Source organism: Scardinius erythrophthalmus (assembly GCF_964197995.2).
Source record: "Scardinius erythrophthalmus genome assembly, chromosome: 14".
In the NCBI taxonomy this organism is placed as follows: domain Eukaryota; kingdom Metazoa; phylum Chordata; class Actinopteri; order Cypriniformes; family Leuciscidae; genus Scardinius; species Scardinius erythrophthalmus.
In genome coordinates, this window is record NC_138234.1 from 4857555 (window position 1) to 4873165 (window position 15611).

The 15611-nt window shown below is 35.9% G+C and overlaps 2 protein-coding genes across 2 annotated transcripts in view; both read left to right on the forward strand.

Annotated features, from left to right (window-relative positions):
* ftsj3 (FtsJ RNA 2'-O-methyltransferase 3) overlaps positions 1 to 6170 on the forward strand; it is an 18051-nt gene extending 11881 nt beyond the window's left edge. Inside the window, exons 10-20 of the mRNA XM_081384967.1 lie at positions 1 to 37; positions 120 to 278; positions 1057 to 1192; positions 1280 to 1476; positions 2643 to 2760; positions 2840 to 3060; positions 3154 to 3251; positions 3863 to 3965; positions 4048 to 4231; positions 5281 to 5375; positions 5457 to 6170. The exon at positions 1 to 37 is cut by the window's left edge and continues 50 nt beyond it. Coding sequence (XP_081241093.1) covers positions 1 to 37; positions 120 to 278; positions 1057 to 1192; positions 1280 to 1476; positions 2643 to 2760; positions 2840 to 3060; positions 3154 to 3251; positions 3863 to 3965; positions 4048 to 4231; positions 5281 to 5375; positions 5457 to 5739 — 1631 coding nt within the window. The 3' untranslated portion in view covers positions 5740 to 6170. The remainder of the gene's footprint in view (positions 38 to 119; positions 279 to 1056; positions 1193 to 1279; positions 1477 to 2642; positions 2761 to 2839; positions 3061 to 3153; positions 3252 to 3862; positions 3966 to 4047; positions 4232 to 5280; positions 5376 to 5456) is intronic.
* Positions 6171 to 6727: 557 nt separating this feature from the next.
* On the forward strand, positions 6728 to 15468 carry lim2.2 (lens intrinsic membrane protein 2.2). The gene is made up of 5 exons (XM_081384329.1): positions 6728 to 7067; positions 12829 to 13019; positions 13543 to 13680; positions 14370 to 14504; positions 15334 to 15468. Exons 2-5 carry the CDS (start codon positions 12842 to 12844, stop codon positions 15402 to 15404), a joined length of 522 nt encoding a protein of 173 aa, XP_081240455.1. The 5' UTR covers positions 6728 to 7067; positions 12829 to 12841; the 3' UTR covers positions 15405 to 15468.
* The last annotated feature ends 143 nt before the right edge of the window (positions 15469 to 15611 follow it).

Here is a 15611-nt window from a genome sequence, read left to right on the forward strand (position 1 = left end):
TGAAAGAGGAAGCCAAGCAACTGGATCCAGAAATCAAGTACGTCATTATTAGTGTCATATAATTCATATATCGCACTCGCACAGTAAAGAGTCACTGTATTAACTGCGCACTTTAACAGTCTGGACTCAAACGATGACGAGAGCGAAACTGACGAGAAGGAAGGCAAGAAAAAGGTGGTGGAAAAGAAGGATGAGGAGAACGCGGCGGACGAAGAGGAAGAAGAAATGGAGAAGAAACTGGCGGAGATGAAAGCCGAGGAGTTCGCCGATCTCAAACGGTAGATTTATATCACCGGGATCTTTTAGTGTCATTGATTATGTCTATTGTATTTTTTTACTATTTTTACTTAGAATATTTGTCTTGTATTTTTCTGTTTTCATTTTAAAATTAAGGAATTTTGTTCTGTTTTTATCCGTTTTAGTTGTGTACTTTTCATATGTCTATATTGTTTTTAGTTCCTTTAGTTTTTTTAGTTTTTTTAGTACTTCAAGTAAATGTTCCCATGGCACGTTTTTATATTTTATTCAATGTTTGTTTTATTTCAAGTACTACCATTTTTTTGTTTAATTTGTTTTATATTGTTGTTTATTTTAATATTTAAATAACTTAAAAAAAAATTTATATAAAAAAGTGTGTATGTATATATATATATATATATATATATATATATATATATATATATATATATATATATATATATATATATATATATATATATACAATTTTTTTTTAAAGATATTTAAATATTAAAATGAATACAACAATATATGCCTATATATATATATATATATATATATATATAAATATTTATATTGTTTGTTTAAAATTTTTAAATATATGATTTTTAACACTTTTAATATTTAATAACTTATATTTATGACTTTCATTTTGTTTTTTTGTTTTTGTTTTTTTAAATATGTCTGTGTGATGTCTAGTTTATTTAATTTAGTTTATTTTTTATTTTTAGTTAAGATCATAACCCTGCTGTAAGAACGTAAACTGGCGTTTTCCACTGAAAACTGGTGCGTTTCTAACGTGTTTGTGTCGGTGAACAGGAAAAAGAAGAAGCTCCTGAAGGAGAAGCGCAAGCAGAGAGAGCGAGTGGAGCTGAAGATGGATCTTCCTGGAGTCTCCATCGCCGACACCAGCGACTCCTCCATGTTTTCTCTCGCCGCCATCAAGAAGGCGGAGGCAAGTGAACCCGTCGAGGCGTCCCGTAGACCAGCGGCGACTCGGATCGTCTTCAGACTGTGCTGATGGTGTTTGTCTGTCCCGCAGGGTCTCAGCGCCGTCACACAGGGAGATATGAAGGTGACGGACGCTCTGCTGGATGACGAGGAAGAGGACGATGTGCACATCTCTGACGAGGACGAAGACGAGCGCATGTCTCTGGCCTCAGACCTCGACTCCGACGACTTCGAGGAGATCGAGAAGAAAGAGAAAGAAATCAAGGGAAAGATGCCTAAGAAGAAAAAGTATGGTTCTTGCGAATATATATTGGGTTTTACATTGGGTTTTTTAAATAATATAAAAGAAATATATGAACTGTACATCTTATATTTAAAACGATTACAATATATATAAATTTAATAATTTTATATATATATATATATATATATATATATATATATATATATATATATATATGCATAATATCAAAATCATATTTATATTGCTTTACATATTTATTATACCTGAATGTATATTGATTATTGATTATTTTAATATTATGCATTTAATGTCAATATTTACATTTAATAGGTATAAACTATTTATATTAAAATTATATTTATATTATTTTGTTAGATTTTTATTTCACTAAATATATATTAAATACAATATATAATTTATATATTTAAAACAACTATATAAATATATGTATGTATATGTATATATATATATATATGTATATGCAATATGATAATATAGTATATTTAATATAAAATATAAAACTTATAAACTTAAAAAATAAATGTTATGTATATAAACTGCAATATAAAATAAAACCATATACAATAAAAATATAAAATAAATGTTTATACTGTAAAGAGGTATATTATAAATATAATTTAAATACTACTTGAAAATAAAAAACTAGTAAAAACTTTACTTTTACTTAATTAAAAAATAAAATACGTTATATATTTACTTAATATGATGTATATTTTATTTTTTAAGTAAAAGTAAAGTTTTTACTAAAATACATTTTTATTGCTTACATTAAAATTAAATCCTAAAATATATTTATATTGTTTACATTTTTATCATTTTTAATACATATAAAATATATAAAAGTAGATAAATAATTGAAATGCATTTACTTGAAACCTAAATATAAACTGCATTGTAAACTGTGTGTGAATATAATTATAAATAAATTATAATATAAATTAAAATTGTGTGTATTTTCATTGTAGCAGCAATTGTAAAAAACAATTTTTCAGAAACTGGTATGTTTAATATTTCACACATAAATTAATAAAATGTCTTGGTGTTTTATGAAAGAGAGTTTGAAACAAAATTAAGATTAAATGAAACGCTACAAATGTTTGTTCAAACTGTGACTCTCAGTGTGTCGTTGATTAATCACTTTTATTTTGGTGGGATTTCAGCGTTGTTTATGTTTTTGCGTTTCCCGCAGAGTTTCGTTTGCCGCCACGCAGCAGGACGAAGGGGAAACCAACGGGAACGAGTTAATCGTCGAACTGGAAGGAAAAGACGAGAAGAAAGAGCGCGAGACCAACATGTGGTTCAGCAAGGTGTGAATCGCTCATTTAGACCAATGCGAATCCCTAAAACCGGTTTAGGCCAGATTTTAACGTTTAATTCTCCGCACAGGATATCTTTTCAGAGCTGGATCTGGACGACGACACAGACGCCATGAATGAACTGAGACAAACCCAGTTGCTGCAGTCTGGGAAGGGCAAAAAGAGGAAAGCGGAGGCGGAGCCTATCGCACAGAAACAGGAAGTGGCCGCGCCCTCACAGGAAGTGAAGAAGGCTAAAGACGACAGCGACTCTGATGATGACAGCAGCGATGATGATGGTGATGATGAGAGGTGATGTTTATATATTCGTCTATATTAGCGCTAAGCAGAATCAATTCCGTTCTCAAAAAAATGAAAAAACCGAACGTGTTTTTTTTCCAACAGGGAAATTGCGCAAATGAAACACGCCTCGGCGGCCGTCGGCACGAGAGGAGCGGCTGATGAGGACGATGACTTTCAAGTCGTTCCTGTGGAAAAAACAAGTCAGTTCAGAAATAGTCACACTTGTGCTCCTCGCAGTCAAAAATGAGCGCATTGGAAATTAATGGGAGACGAATTTCATCTAGTGGAAGCGTCTGGTACTGCGGCCAAACAAAATCTTACTGGAAGCTAATTTTTATCAAGCTCAAGTTTTGAACACAACTTGTTTAGATTTAGATTTTCCTTTAAAAAGCTACTTTTTCGAACTCCATACGATCGTTTGTCCGATTTTCCCCAAATTCGAGTCAGATCTTTTCTCCATGCCGGAAAAACGTTACGGATTTTGTGTCGATAATCGAAACTATTTTCGTATACCGTATCAACGAATTTGATGGCTGTATCTCATGAGAGATTTGACATATTGACTCTAAACTTTGTGTAATTGTCACCCAACACTGATCACAACAGATCATTTTGGTGTCAGCGCCACCTATTGGTCAAAAGTAATAATGTGACGTTACAAGTGATTTGTATTTATCGGCTTCCAACCATTTTGCTTAAAATCGTCTCCAAATCACTTTACTCATTGTTTCAGTTGGTCTTTGTTTGTTTGTCCCCTTTATTTGCTGCTTGCAGCTATATTTAATTTGTGTAATTATTTTTTGCTTCACAGATAAACGTGCTCGGATTCTTGACGCAGAGGGTTTGGCGCTCGGTGCTCAGATCGCCGCCTCCAAAAAGAGAGCGCGAGACCTGGTCGACTGCTCCTTCCACAGGTGAGAGCGCAGACGGCGGTTAGCCGTTGCGTTAGCCGCAAGTTTCTGAGCTAATAAAGTCGTCTTCGTGCTGTTCTTGCAGGTATGCGAACTCTGAGGACATGACCGAAGTTCCCGCCTGGCTTTTTGACGATGAAAAGAAGCACCGGAAGAGGCCTGTTCCTGTCACCAAAGACATGGTGGAGGAATACAAGCAGAAATGGCGGGAAATCAACGCCCGTCCCATCAAACGCGTGGCAGAGGCCAAAGCCCGCAAGAAGAGACGGGTAAGAGATTGTCGAGGAGAGATGATGTCAGCGGCTCTCAGATAGGCGTGTCGAGACATTAAAAAAAATAATTTATTATTATTGTTATTCACTGTTATTACACATTTTAGAAAAATAAAATAAAGGATAAAGATGACATTTAAAAATTCAATAAAATAGTTATGAAGTCAAAGTTTTTATTATAATTAAATATAATAATATATTTGCTTAATGGTGTTATTAATATTATAGATGTTTATCATTTTACTAGATTGATTTAGTAGTAGTACTTTATTACATAATTTGTTTTTAGTAGTTTTTTATTTCAGTAGATTTGAGGAGTTTTTATTCATGAGGGAAAGTTCATTATTATTATCATTATTATTATTATTATACTTTTTTATATAAAATATATTGTATTGTAGTGTGTGTGTGTATATATATATATATATATATATATATATATATATATATATATATATATATATATATATATATATATATATATATAAATAAATATAAATATTAATAATAATAATAAATAAAAATAAAAACAATTTATATATATACACATAAATAATTTTGTTTTTATTATTATTTTAAAACGCAATACAATATTTTAAAATAAAATACTGTATTATATTTTTATTGATATTTAGATTTTATTATTCATAAAAATCTACGTTTATTATTCATATATAATATATTTTGTATTTCTAATTATATTAATATTTCTATGTGTTTACACTTTTCTGTAAACATCTTTTATATATAACCATATTTTATCTATTAATCATAAACTGAAAATCATAAGCAGAACATTAAAAGTTTTATAAATAACATTATTTTTCACTTCTGAATTCTCAACATTTTTATTATTTTTGTTTATAAAATAAAGTATGTATATGTATAATATGTACTTTTATTGTTATATGAAATGTTTGAAAGTTATCCAGTGGAAAATGGTATTGAAAAACTATTTCTGATTCAGTGTATGTTTGTCAACCTTGACAAACATACACTGGCTTCAAACTGAATATGGCCTTTAAATGCATATTTTCTTGTCGTAGACGATGAAGAAGTTGGAGCAGGCCAAGAAAAAGGCCGAAGCCGTCGTGAACACGGTGGATATTTCAGAGCGAGAGAAAATGGCACAGCTCAAAAGGTCAGTCTCGACATCGACGCTTTGGCTACTTTTCATGTTAAACTCGTGATAACTCATTTTTTTGTTTCTCTTCGCTCGCAGTATCTACAAAAAGGCCGGCGTGGGAAAAGAGAAGCAGGACGTCACGTATATTGTGGCCAAGAAGGGCGTCGGGCGTAAAGTGAGGCGTCCGGCCGGACTCAAGGGCGTTTTCCGTGTGGTTGATGGACGGATGAAGAAAGACACGAGAGCCGCGCAGAGGAAGGACGACAAGCAGCGAGGCAAAGGAGGGCGGGGCAATAAAGGAGGGCGGGGCAATAAAGGAGGGCAGGGCAATAAAGGTGGGCGGGGCATGAAGGCGGGAAAAGGACGTCCAAAGAAGTGAGCGACGCCTCTCACGCCCTCATACGGACTGAGTTAATTTAGATAGCTGTGTCGTACTGATTGGATTATTAGCGCATATGCTAATATTCACTTCCAGCCTCTCGTTACTGACAACATGCTGTTTTGCTCGGACTTTGACACGCTTGATTATAAATAAGGGGCTGAACCTTTAGACCAATCAGACGTGGGTCCAGTCGTTGATGTTTTTCAGCACTGGTGTAATGCTGCGTGTTTTGATGTTTAACATATACTTTGTGGTATATGAACTTCAGGTGTATATACGGTAACCTCCTGATTTTTCTGGATTAATTATGCCAATGTATGTGCAAAAAAAAAAAATCTGCTTGGATCGTCAGTGACTTTTAATAAATACAAATTTAAATGGTCAAATTGTGTCTTAGTAAATCAAAGTAAATTTACATTTTTAATTGTATATATGTGTGTATCTTTGTGTATATGTGTGTATAATATATATATATATATATATATATATATATATCACTTTTTTTATGTAATGGGTGTGCTTGAAAATAGTTTCTCAAACAGTCTGGACCGATACTTAAAAATCCAAATTTTAATTTTTAATTCAGTCATTGTTGATTCTGTTTTATTCAGAAGCATTTAAATGTAGGAATTCAAAGGAATCGCGATGTGCGATTTATTACACGATTCGTTCCTACTGGCATCCACATATAGTTTTTATGCTAAATCAATCGTTTTCCAATTTTGACTGAATCTGCACATGTGATCCTATATAGCTAACAATTGTTGGTTCACTGAAAGTTGTGGAAAAGTTATTAGTTTCTGCTTCCCATTACGGATATTCTAATTTTTTATCCAGGAACGTTTTCTTTATGTAAATAGAACGTTCCTGTTAGGTTTGTATAACATTCACCTGTTTGGTTTCCAAATATGGGAACTTCCCCACCATAGTTTGCTCGTTTATTACAATGTTTACTTGTATGTTGACGTGCTGGTGAGGTTTCTTCATCCTTCAAACCCAAATTCACGAGTTCTGGATGGATTTGACCTGTGAGGGAGGCCTGAGGGCCTGCGAGCTTCAACGCGCGTCACGAAACGTCCCACGCCGCGCGACACAGTGACGCAGAAGAAGACTGGAGAGATTGTGAGGATTGGAGGGAGAGAATGAGTAAACAAGAGGACGAGATGCAGAGAAAGATGCGGATTACCTCACATCTCACATGTCTGACTGGATGATTCGCTCTATTGTGGCGGGAACAATAACGGTCGCCGCGCGTGGCGGGTTTAAAACCCCAGAGGCGCGCAGACAGAGCGCAATCTTCGCGGGAGACTGTAACCGTCAGAGAGGTACATGAAGCTAGAGTTGATCTTATTAACTGGTTTGAAACTTATTACACCTACTTTATTAGATGTTTTATACATAAAAATGACAATCCGTGACTTTTTGTGGAAATCTTAATGTGTTTACTCATCTTGCAATGTTTTGATCATCGCAATTTAGTTGTGTTTTAATCGTTGAGTTGATGTAAACAAAAGCCTGGTTTGTTCTGTGTGTTCATTTGTAATGCATTTAATGTCTCATTTCGTGAGATTCGTTATGAATGGCTCTCTTATTTGTCCTCTGAATGAGTAGTTTGTGTGTTGGCAGCGTGCAGGCTCGAGTTTGAAATGTGCTGATCCAGTTTGTGCTGCGCACACGATTCGCATTGAAAACGCTCGTAATGCATATTATTATAAACTGATGAAGCTTGATTGATCGGCTCGATTCGAGCCAAATGCTGATGCCACTGAACTGCTATTGTTCATCCTGTGAAAAAGTTTCTATTTATACAAAGTTTATGGCACCTTTTCTAATACTGTTTTACCTTAAAATAATGTATCTCTCCAAAAGTGGCATCAGTAATATAGAGATCTTCAGACAACTTTAGATATCTTTATCTTTAGATAAGTATTTTAAGAAGCAAAATAAAAGGTGGATAAACATTTTTTATATACTATTGTTGGAATTTAATGATAACATTTTAAATACTTGTTAACATCGTATTATATTGTATCATTTAAAAAAAAATATATATATATATATATATATATATATATATGAAATATTTTAATCTATATCAAGCTTTGGTTTCATGTGCATTTATTTAAAAAATACATAAAGTTAATTGCTTGTATGATGATTGATAGGGTGTTATGTTGTTAAAGTTAGAATTTTATTTATCAAATTGTTTATTAATATAATTTTTTATTGTTTACTAATTTACATTTTATTGCATACATTATTATGTTTTATATTTATTATACAAATGTACATTTAATTTTTCCTATAATTTTTATTATTATTATTAGCCTATTCATTTATATTTATGTTTATTAATATATGAATTAACTTCTTATATATTTTAAAAATGTTAAACGTAATTTTCCTATTATTTATTATTAATAATTGTTCATTTACCTTTTATATTATTAATAATAATAATATGAAACATTTATTTATAATAGTCATTTACATTTTAATTTATATTATTATTGAAATGTATATTTATGATAAAAATATAAATTGAATTTATCATAATGTATTATTAATATTTTACATTTAGATTGGTTTATTAATATATTAACATTCTTATTTATTTTTTATCATTGTTGCTTATATTGTATTTTTTTAATTAAACATAAATGTAATTGTCCTATTATTAGTAGTAGTAATATGTTAATTTAACTATTCTATTATTAATAATACTAATATTAATAATTTACCTTTTTATTTGTTTATTTTATATATTCATTTGCATTTTATATTATTAGTATTTATATGTCGTATATTTATTATAAAAATATAAGTTTAATTGATCCCATAGTAGAATCATATATTAATTTTTCATTTTATTTTAGAGAATATATTTTATATTTATTATTAAAATTTTAAATGTAATCTTCCAATAATTTATTATTATTATTATTGAAAGATTATTGAAATAATCTAATTATATGATGTATGTTTTAAAGTGTTTATCAGGAGAGGAATGAATAAGCTGAACAATATTTTCAAAGAAAATAGAGATAAAATGTGGTGTTTGCCAAATGTTGCTATGCAGTTGCTAGGTGTGACGAGGAGTCAGCAGAAGTGGGATCCATGTGCGGGTTTATTATAGACAGTGGGAGAACAACAGGCAGAGGTAAATCACCAGCAACAGAGATATCAAAGGCAAGGCAGAAACGTAACGATACGACAGGCAATGGATGAGGACAGGCAGCAGGCAAACGGTAAATCCAGGTAAGCAGGCAGAAGATCAGACGTGCAGGCAGCAATACGGGAATACAAGGTAAACAGTCCAAGATCAAACACAAGAGATCAATATACTAGGAATAATGCTCAGAAATGTCTGCAATGGCAAGAACAAGACTTTGTATTGAGTGTGTTTATGACATATATAGTCCATGGGATGGGGATCAGGTGTGAGAGTAATCAGCACCAGGCACGGAATGATGGGAAACGTAGTCCGAGTCAATCCTGACGTGAGGAGGTGATCGATGCCGGGGTCTTCCACGAGGGCTATCCGGATGGGTCCTATGGAAGTGGACAATGAGAGATGGGTCCAAAATGTCGTCTGATTTGACCCAAGACTGCTCCTGTGGACCATACCCCTCCCAGTCCACGAGGTATTGTAGTAGTCTGCCCCGGCATCTGGAGTCCAGGAGTTCATGCACTTGATAAGCCTCCTCGCCATCCCTGATGATAGTCACTGGCCTCATCTAGATCCTCCTCTCGAACCACCAGCGGGCTTGAGCAGAGAAACATGAAAGGTGGGTGAGATACGTAATTGGAAGGAAGATTTAAACGGTATGAGACTGGACTAATCTGTATGATTATTTTGGAGGGACCCAAGTACCTGGGACTGAGTTTTCAGTAGGGTAACCGGAGTCGAAGGTCTCGAGCCAGACCCATTTTCCAGGGCGATAATCAGGATGAAGACGGCAGGAGCGGTCAAGCCTGTTCCTTCTGGCTCCTCACCGCCCTTTGAAGATGCACATGTGCTTTGTTCCAGATGTTCTCACTCCTCTGCAGCCAATCAGCCAATCAGATCATGGGAATAGAGAGGGTCGATAGGCCAGGAAAGCATTGAAAAGGGGTTAATCCAGTATTCTGAGTGAATTTTGTGCATATTCTTCCCAGAGCAGATAACGATTCCAGTCTGTTTGGTTACGGTGACATCTAGGATGTCATCTCCGGTGACGGTAGGATCTGAGGTAACGGGTAAGTTCTTGGTTGATTAGACTGAGGGTGGTAACCAGAGGTCAGACTGATATTGATATTGAGCTTCTGGAAGAATGCGGCCCACAAACGAGGAGTAAACTGAGGTCCTCGATCGGAGACGATGTCTTCCGGAAGACCGTAGAATTGGAACACATAATTACACAGAGTTTCTACTGTTTCAAGGGCCGAGGGGAATTTGGGTAGGGGAATGAGGCGACATGATTCTTGGATTTGTCTTTTTAATTTATGATCAGTTAAGAGTTCATGGGTAATGTAGGGTGGAGGATACCCATAACTTTTTCTCCTGTTTAATGGTTAGTTAGGGATTGAGGGAAGATATATGTTGTTTTGTTTTGTTTTCTGATTTGTATAGGTAAGTTAATGCTATCCCCTTTTAAGTAGAGGTATTTTTGTTTTCTTTTGAGTTGGGCCCTCCTCCCGAGGTAATACTTTTATTTTGGATTCATTTGTAATGTGTTCCTTTACTTTATATTACTATTTTCTTTTCTACTTCCTGCAAGGTTGTAAATAAAAGGCAGATATGCCATTTCAAACCGAAACTTGTCTGGTTACTTTGTGCATCTGGGACTGGAGAGCTGGAGATCCTCAAAGTCTCTCCACTGTTTGTTGATCGTTCCCTATTTTATCCCTAGACTAAGGGGAGACGTAACAGCAGATATTCTAGGTTTCGATGATCATAATACCAGGAAGGGATATTTGCTTCCCTCCAACCAGTGCTGCCATTGCTCAAACGCTGCCTTCATTGCCAGAAGTTCCCGATTTCCAACGTCATAATTTTGTCCAGCAGATTTGAGTTTCCGTGAGTAATATGCACAAGGGAAGAGTGTGGGGGGGATTGCCTGTGCTGGATGCGTCTACCTCTACAATAAACTCACGTTCAGGGTCAGGATGATGTAAGATAGGGGCTGTGGTGAAGCATTCCTTTAACTCTTGGAAGGATTTCTCTGAAGCTGATGACCACAATAGACGATGTCCTCCCCTCTTAAGCATGGAAGTTAGAGGTGTTGCAATGATGCTGAAGTTTCTGATTAAGCATCTGTAAAAGTTGGCGAAACCTAAGAACCGCTGTAACTCCTTAACTGTAGTTGGTTGGGGCCACCCCAAGACTGCATTCACTTTGCTGTCGGCCATGGTGACTCCCTCGTAACTGATGATGTATCCGAGGAACGAAATTGAGGTTTGGTGGAACTCACACTCCTCTTTGCCTTGGCATAAAGTTGATGTTCAATGAGGCATTGCAGAACAGTTCAGACATGGTGAATGTGATCTTCCAGGGTGTTGGAGTAAACGAGGATATCGTCTATATACACACAATGACCCACTGATCCATCACTGATGAAGGCTTGGAAGACAGAAGGACTATTGACCAGCCTTAAAGGCGTAACCAAATATTCATAGTGGCCCGTGCCCGTGGAAAAAGCAGTCTTCCACTCATCTCCTTCACGGATTCTTATCAGGTTGTATGCGCAGTGTAGATCCAGTTTTGTGAAATACTGCAGTGTGAAGTTGCTCCAGAGCTGCAGGAACTAACGGCAGTGGGTAACGAAATTTGACAGTAATTCCAATAAGGCCTCGGTAGTCGATACAAGGTCGCAGCCCACCATCCTTTTTACTCACAAAGAAGAACCCTGAGTGGATGGTTGGATGAACCCCTTTGCCATTTCTTCCTTGATATAGTTTTTCATAGCCTCTGATTCGTTGTGACAAGGGAAAATCCTGCCCTTGGGAAGTCTATGGAGCAGTCAGCAGCATACCTGTGAAAACTTCAGTTTTTCCCGGGTTTCTCCCGTTTTTTAGCCCTATCTCCCAGACCCCTCCCGGTTTGTTATTTCTCCCGTGAAACTCCCTTAATTTGCATGGCCCAAACTCCTTTATGAATAATCGGACCAATATGTTTGTCTAATGTTGACTAGTTGCCTTGTATTAAATGCATTATATTCACACAATCCACACACCATATACAATTTCAACCCGTTTGTCACCTCAACCTGGCAACCTATAACCCAGTTGTGGAAGGTTTAACCCGAAAGCGAGCCGATAACATGGCAGGTGTTTTCATTTATGGGTATTGCAATGTAAATAATACAGTTAACACGTGTATTCTCGTCTCCAACCTCCCTCCGTCAGTGTACGTTGCCATACGTCTTAGCTTTCCCAGAAACGTTTGCGCCAACTTCAAGCATAACAATTACAATGGCGGACTACATTGTCTTTCTGCAAATGTTTCTCCTGGCTTTGCGATCCTATATTGGGGTCAGAAGACGACGTTTAGAACACATTTGTGCAGCTCGTCTGGATTACTAAAGACGGAGGTTAGTTTCGAGAAGAAGTTCGACAATACCCCAGCCCCCGACGTCAGCATGACGTGGTAAAAGAACGGTTCTAGTCCAGCAAAGAGTTGGTGTCGCTTTGGAACCAATATTCCTGGCCGAGAACCGGTTCTTTGGCTGTCGAAACACAAAGAACTGAGTAGGCACCGGCACTGCCTTGGTGGAAAAGGGGTATACAAGAGCCTTGTACCCTAGAACAAGACTTCGTAATGAGTGTGTGTGTGTGTGTGTGTGTGTGACATAAATAGTCCATGGGATGGGGATCAGGTGTGATCAGCACCAGGCACGGAATGATGGGAAATGTAGTCCGAGTCAAAGTTAGTACTCCAGTGAGGGAGCCCTCTGGTGGAGAGGCCTAGCAAAAACTAGGGGTTTTGCTGGTGATTTAAGGAATCAGTCAAGGAAACTTTAAGCCTGAGTGTCAGAGGTTTGATTGACAGCATTAACGCTGTAGGGAGTGGTTAACCGTGTGTGTTTAACGTGTGTGTTTGTGCAGGACGCTCTCATTGATGGTGTTCACTCTGGTAGGCGGGGCCTCACTGTGTGGTGTGGTGGCCCTCGTGCTCCTCATCATCTCCACAGCAACAGACTATTGGATGCAGTATCGCTACTCAGGGAACGCAGCCAATCATGGCCTCTGGAGGTTCTGCATCAATCGCAAGTGCCACGCCCACACGCTCACCGTGGGTGAGGACAGTCAGCCGCATCACACTACAGGACAAAAATTGCAACAATTACAATTAATTGTTAAAAAAAAATTATATATATATTTTTATCCTTCTGGGTTGGTCGAAATGTGTATTTATTTTTCAAAAATATAATTTCATGTCATGTTCTATGAAAATGAAAATATAAAATATATAAAAAGAAACAAAAAAGTCTAGCTGATTATATCAGTATTGGAAGAATTTAATTTTTTAAACATATGTTCCTTGACAATAACAAAAAATACATACTTTTTAGTAATCTTTATCTATCTGGGTTGGGCGATATTGGTAGAGAATGTTATTATTTTATTATTATATAATTTGAATTATTTTCTTTTTAAAACAATTTTTATTCAGTTTCTATGACGATGCACAAGAATACTAAACAATCCATCATACATTAATTGTTTTCATACAGCAGTTTATAGATTCCTGCAGGACCTTGAGTATCCCAGAATGCTCTGAACATGTTAGTGTGTAAAGTGTGTGTTTCCGCGCCACAGCATTCTGGGACGCCACGCGGGCCTTCATGCTGCTGTCGCTGCTGGGCTGTTTCGCTGGAGTGCTTCTGAGCATCACTGCGTCTAAACGAGGCCGAAGCAAACGAGTGCGGGCTGGAGGAATCGCTCTGCTTCTGTCCGGTAACCAAACATTACAACACTCATTAAAGATGACATTTCATTCAGTTAAAACCCTCATCCTTCCCTCGTGGGTCAACATGACCCGAAGCCCTAAAATTATACTTCATTTTTTTGGTCCAGAAAGCTTATTTTATTTCATTTTGATAATATTTTTTCTATTTTTAATGCAATTTTATTAACCATTAAGTTACTAGATTTAATCAATAAATAATAAATAAGTAGTCATTTAGTAATTTAAGCACATTCCTCACACTCTTTTAACTTGTATTCAAAATAACTCAAAATATCTTACACTGGGTGTCTTTTCTGAACTTGTGTGGGAAAAAAACAAAAAAACATGATATTTCATGACTCTAGAAAGTCAGTTCACTTCAGTATGCATTCAGATACACATGTAGACATTATAAAATGGTAAAGTTTTAGCATTTTTAGTTAGAATTTAGAGCATTTTTTTCTATGTGTACTGAAGCATCCCATTCATTACTTAGGGGGTCAAATTGACCCACGAGGGAAGGATTTGTTACTTTTTTAAATTAAAAAATTTGAAGAAAAGAAATTCCGGGTCAAAATGACCTGAGGGAAGGATGAGGGTTAAACTAAACATTTTAGACACCGATTCTGTGATGTCAGGTTTGATTGACAGCCGTGACGTGACGTTTGGCAGTGATGTCATTGCTGTTTTCCCGCAGGAATTCTCGCGCTCTTGGCTCTGGCGATCTACACTGGGATGACCGTCAACTTCTTCGGGAAGCGCTACATCGGCTGGAGGTTCTCATGGTCTTATATTCTGGGATGGATCGGCACCATACTGGCTCTGGCAGCAGGTCAAATATACATGTGCACAAATGCTTTTTGAAAATCCAATTTAAAGAATAGATTTTTTTTTTTTTATATATTCAAATAAAATTTTGCACTCCCGTTTTTTTTGTATTTTTTGCAAAATAAATAAAAAATAAATAATGGATAATAATGGATACAATAATTCAATTTCTTCTATTTTAAATTAGTCATAGCACATGCTTATATGATGGAGTCTAAGGTTATGTTTTTTTGGGACAAGACGATTCATTTGATTGAGTGAATGCTTTATTGAATAACGGCCTCTTAGAGTGAAAATTCAAATGAATCATTGAATCAGAGTTTCAATTGTTTCACTTAATCGGCTTGTTTTAAAACAACGAGTCAATTCAAACTGTTTAAAACCTTAAGGAATCGATTCATTAAATCAGTCAGTTGAATTAATTGAACTGACCAACTAAAACCATTTTTGCTACTTAAGTTTACATTTCAAATGCAATTTGTAATGAACATTTGATAAAACATCTCATATTTGTGATTTGAATGATCAAAATGCATAAAACTTTTCAGTTTTTAGCTGGAAATTGTGTGTAAATGACCCCTCAGAGTGATGATGCAAACGAATTGAATTGGTGAATCTACTCAACAGAATCGACTCGTTGATTCAAACGAACCGATTCAGTGAGTCGTATGATTCATCGCCAACTACTAATCAGCGTTTTAGTCGTTTTCATAGATCCATGTAAACAGGGATCATTTTGACAACATTGACGTCTATGCGAAAATTCAAAAGACAAACTTTCCCGTTTTTAGTACATGGTTGTTGTGTAAATCTGTGTGTTCTCTGTATTCCAGGAGTTCTGCAGCTCTGTGCTTATCAGAGAAGCTTCAGTGAAGCGACGCCTGTGAGTGTCTCTGACAGCTGAACCCTGATCATCACAAAACCCTGAGCGCCTCAATCCTGGAGGAAAAATAAACTGCGTTTGGACTATTTCTTGGTGCGTGTTTTATTTTTCCAACTGAACTGATGGTGCAACATTTAGTCATTGGCAGGTTGAAAACAGAAGCTTGTCTGTCCAACAGATGGCGTACCGACACAGAACACCCTCTGATGAGCAGTTTATCTTCAGGAC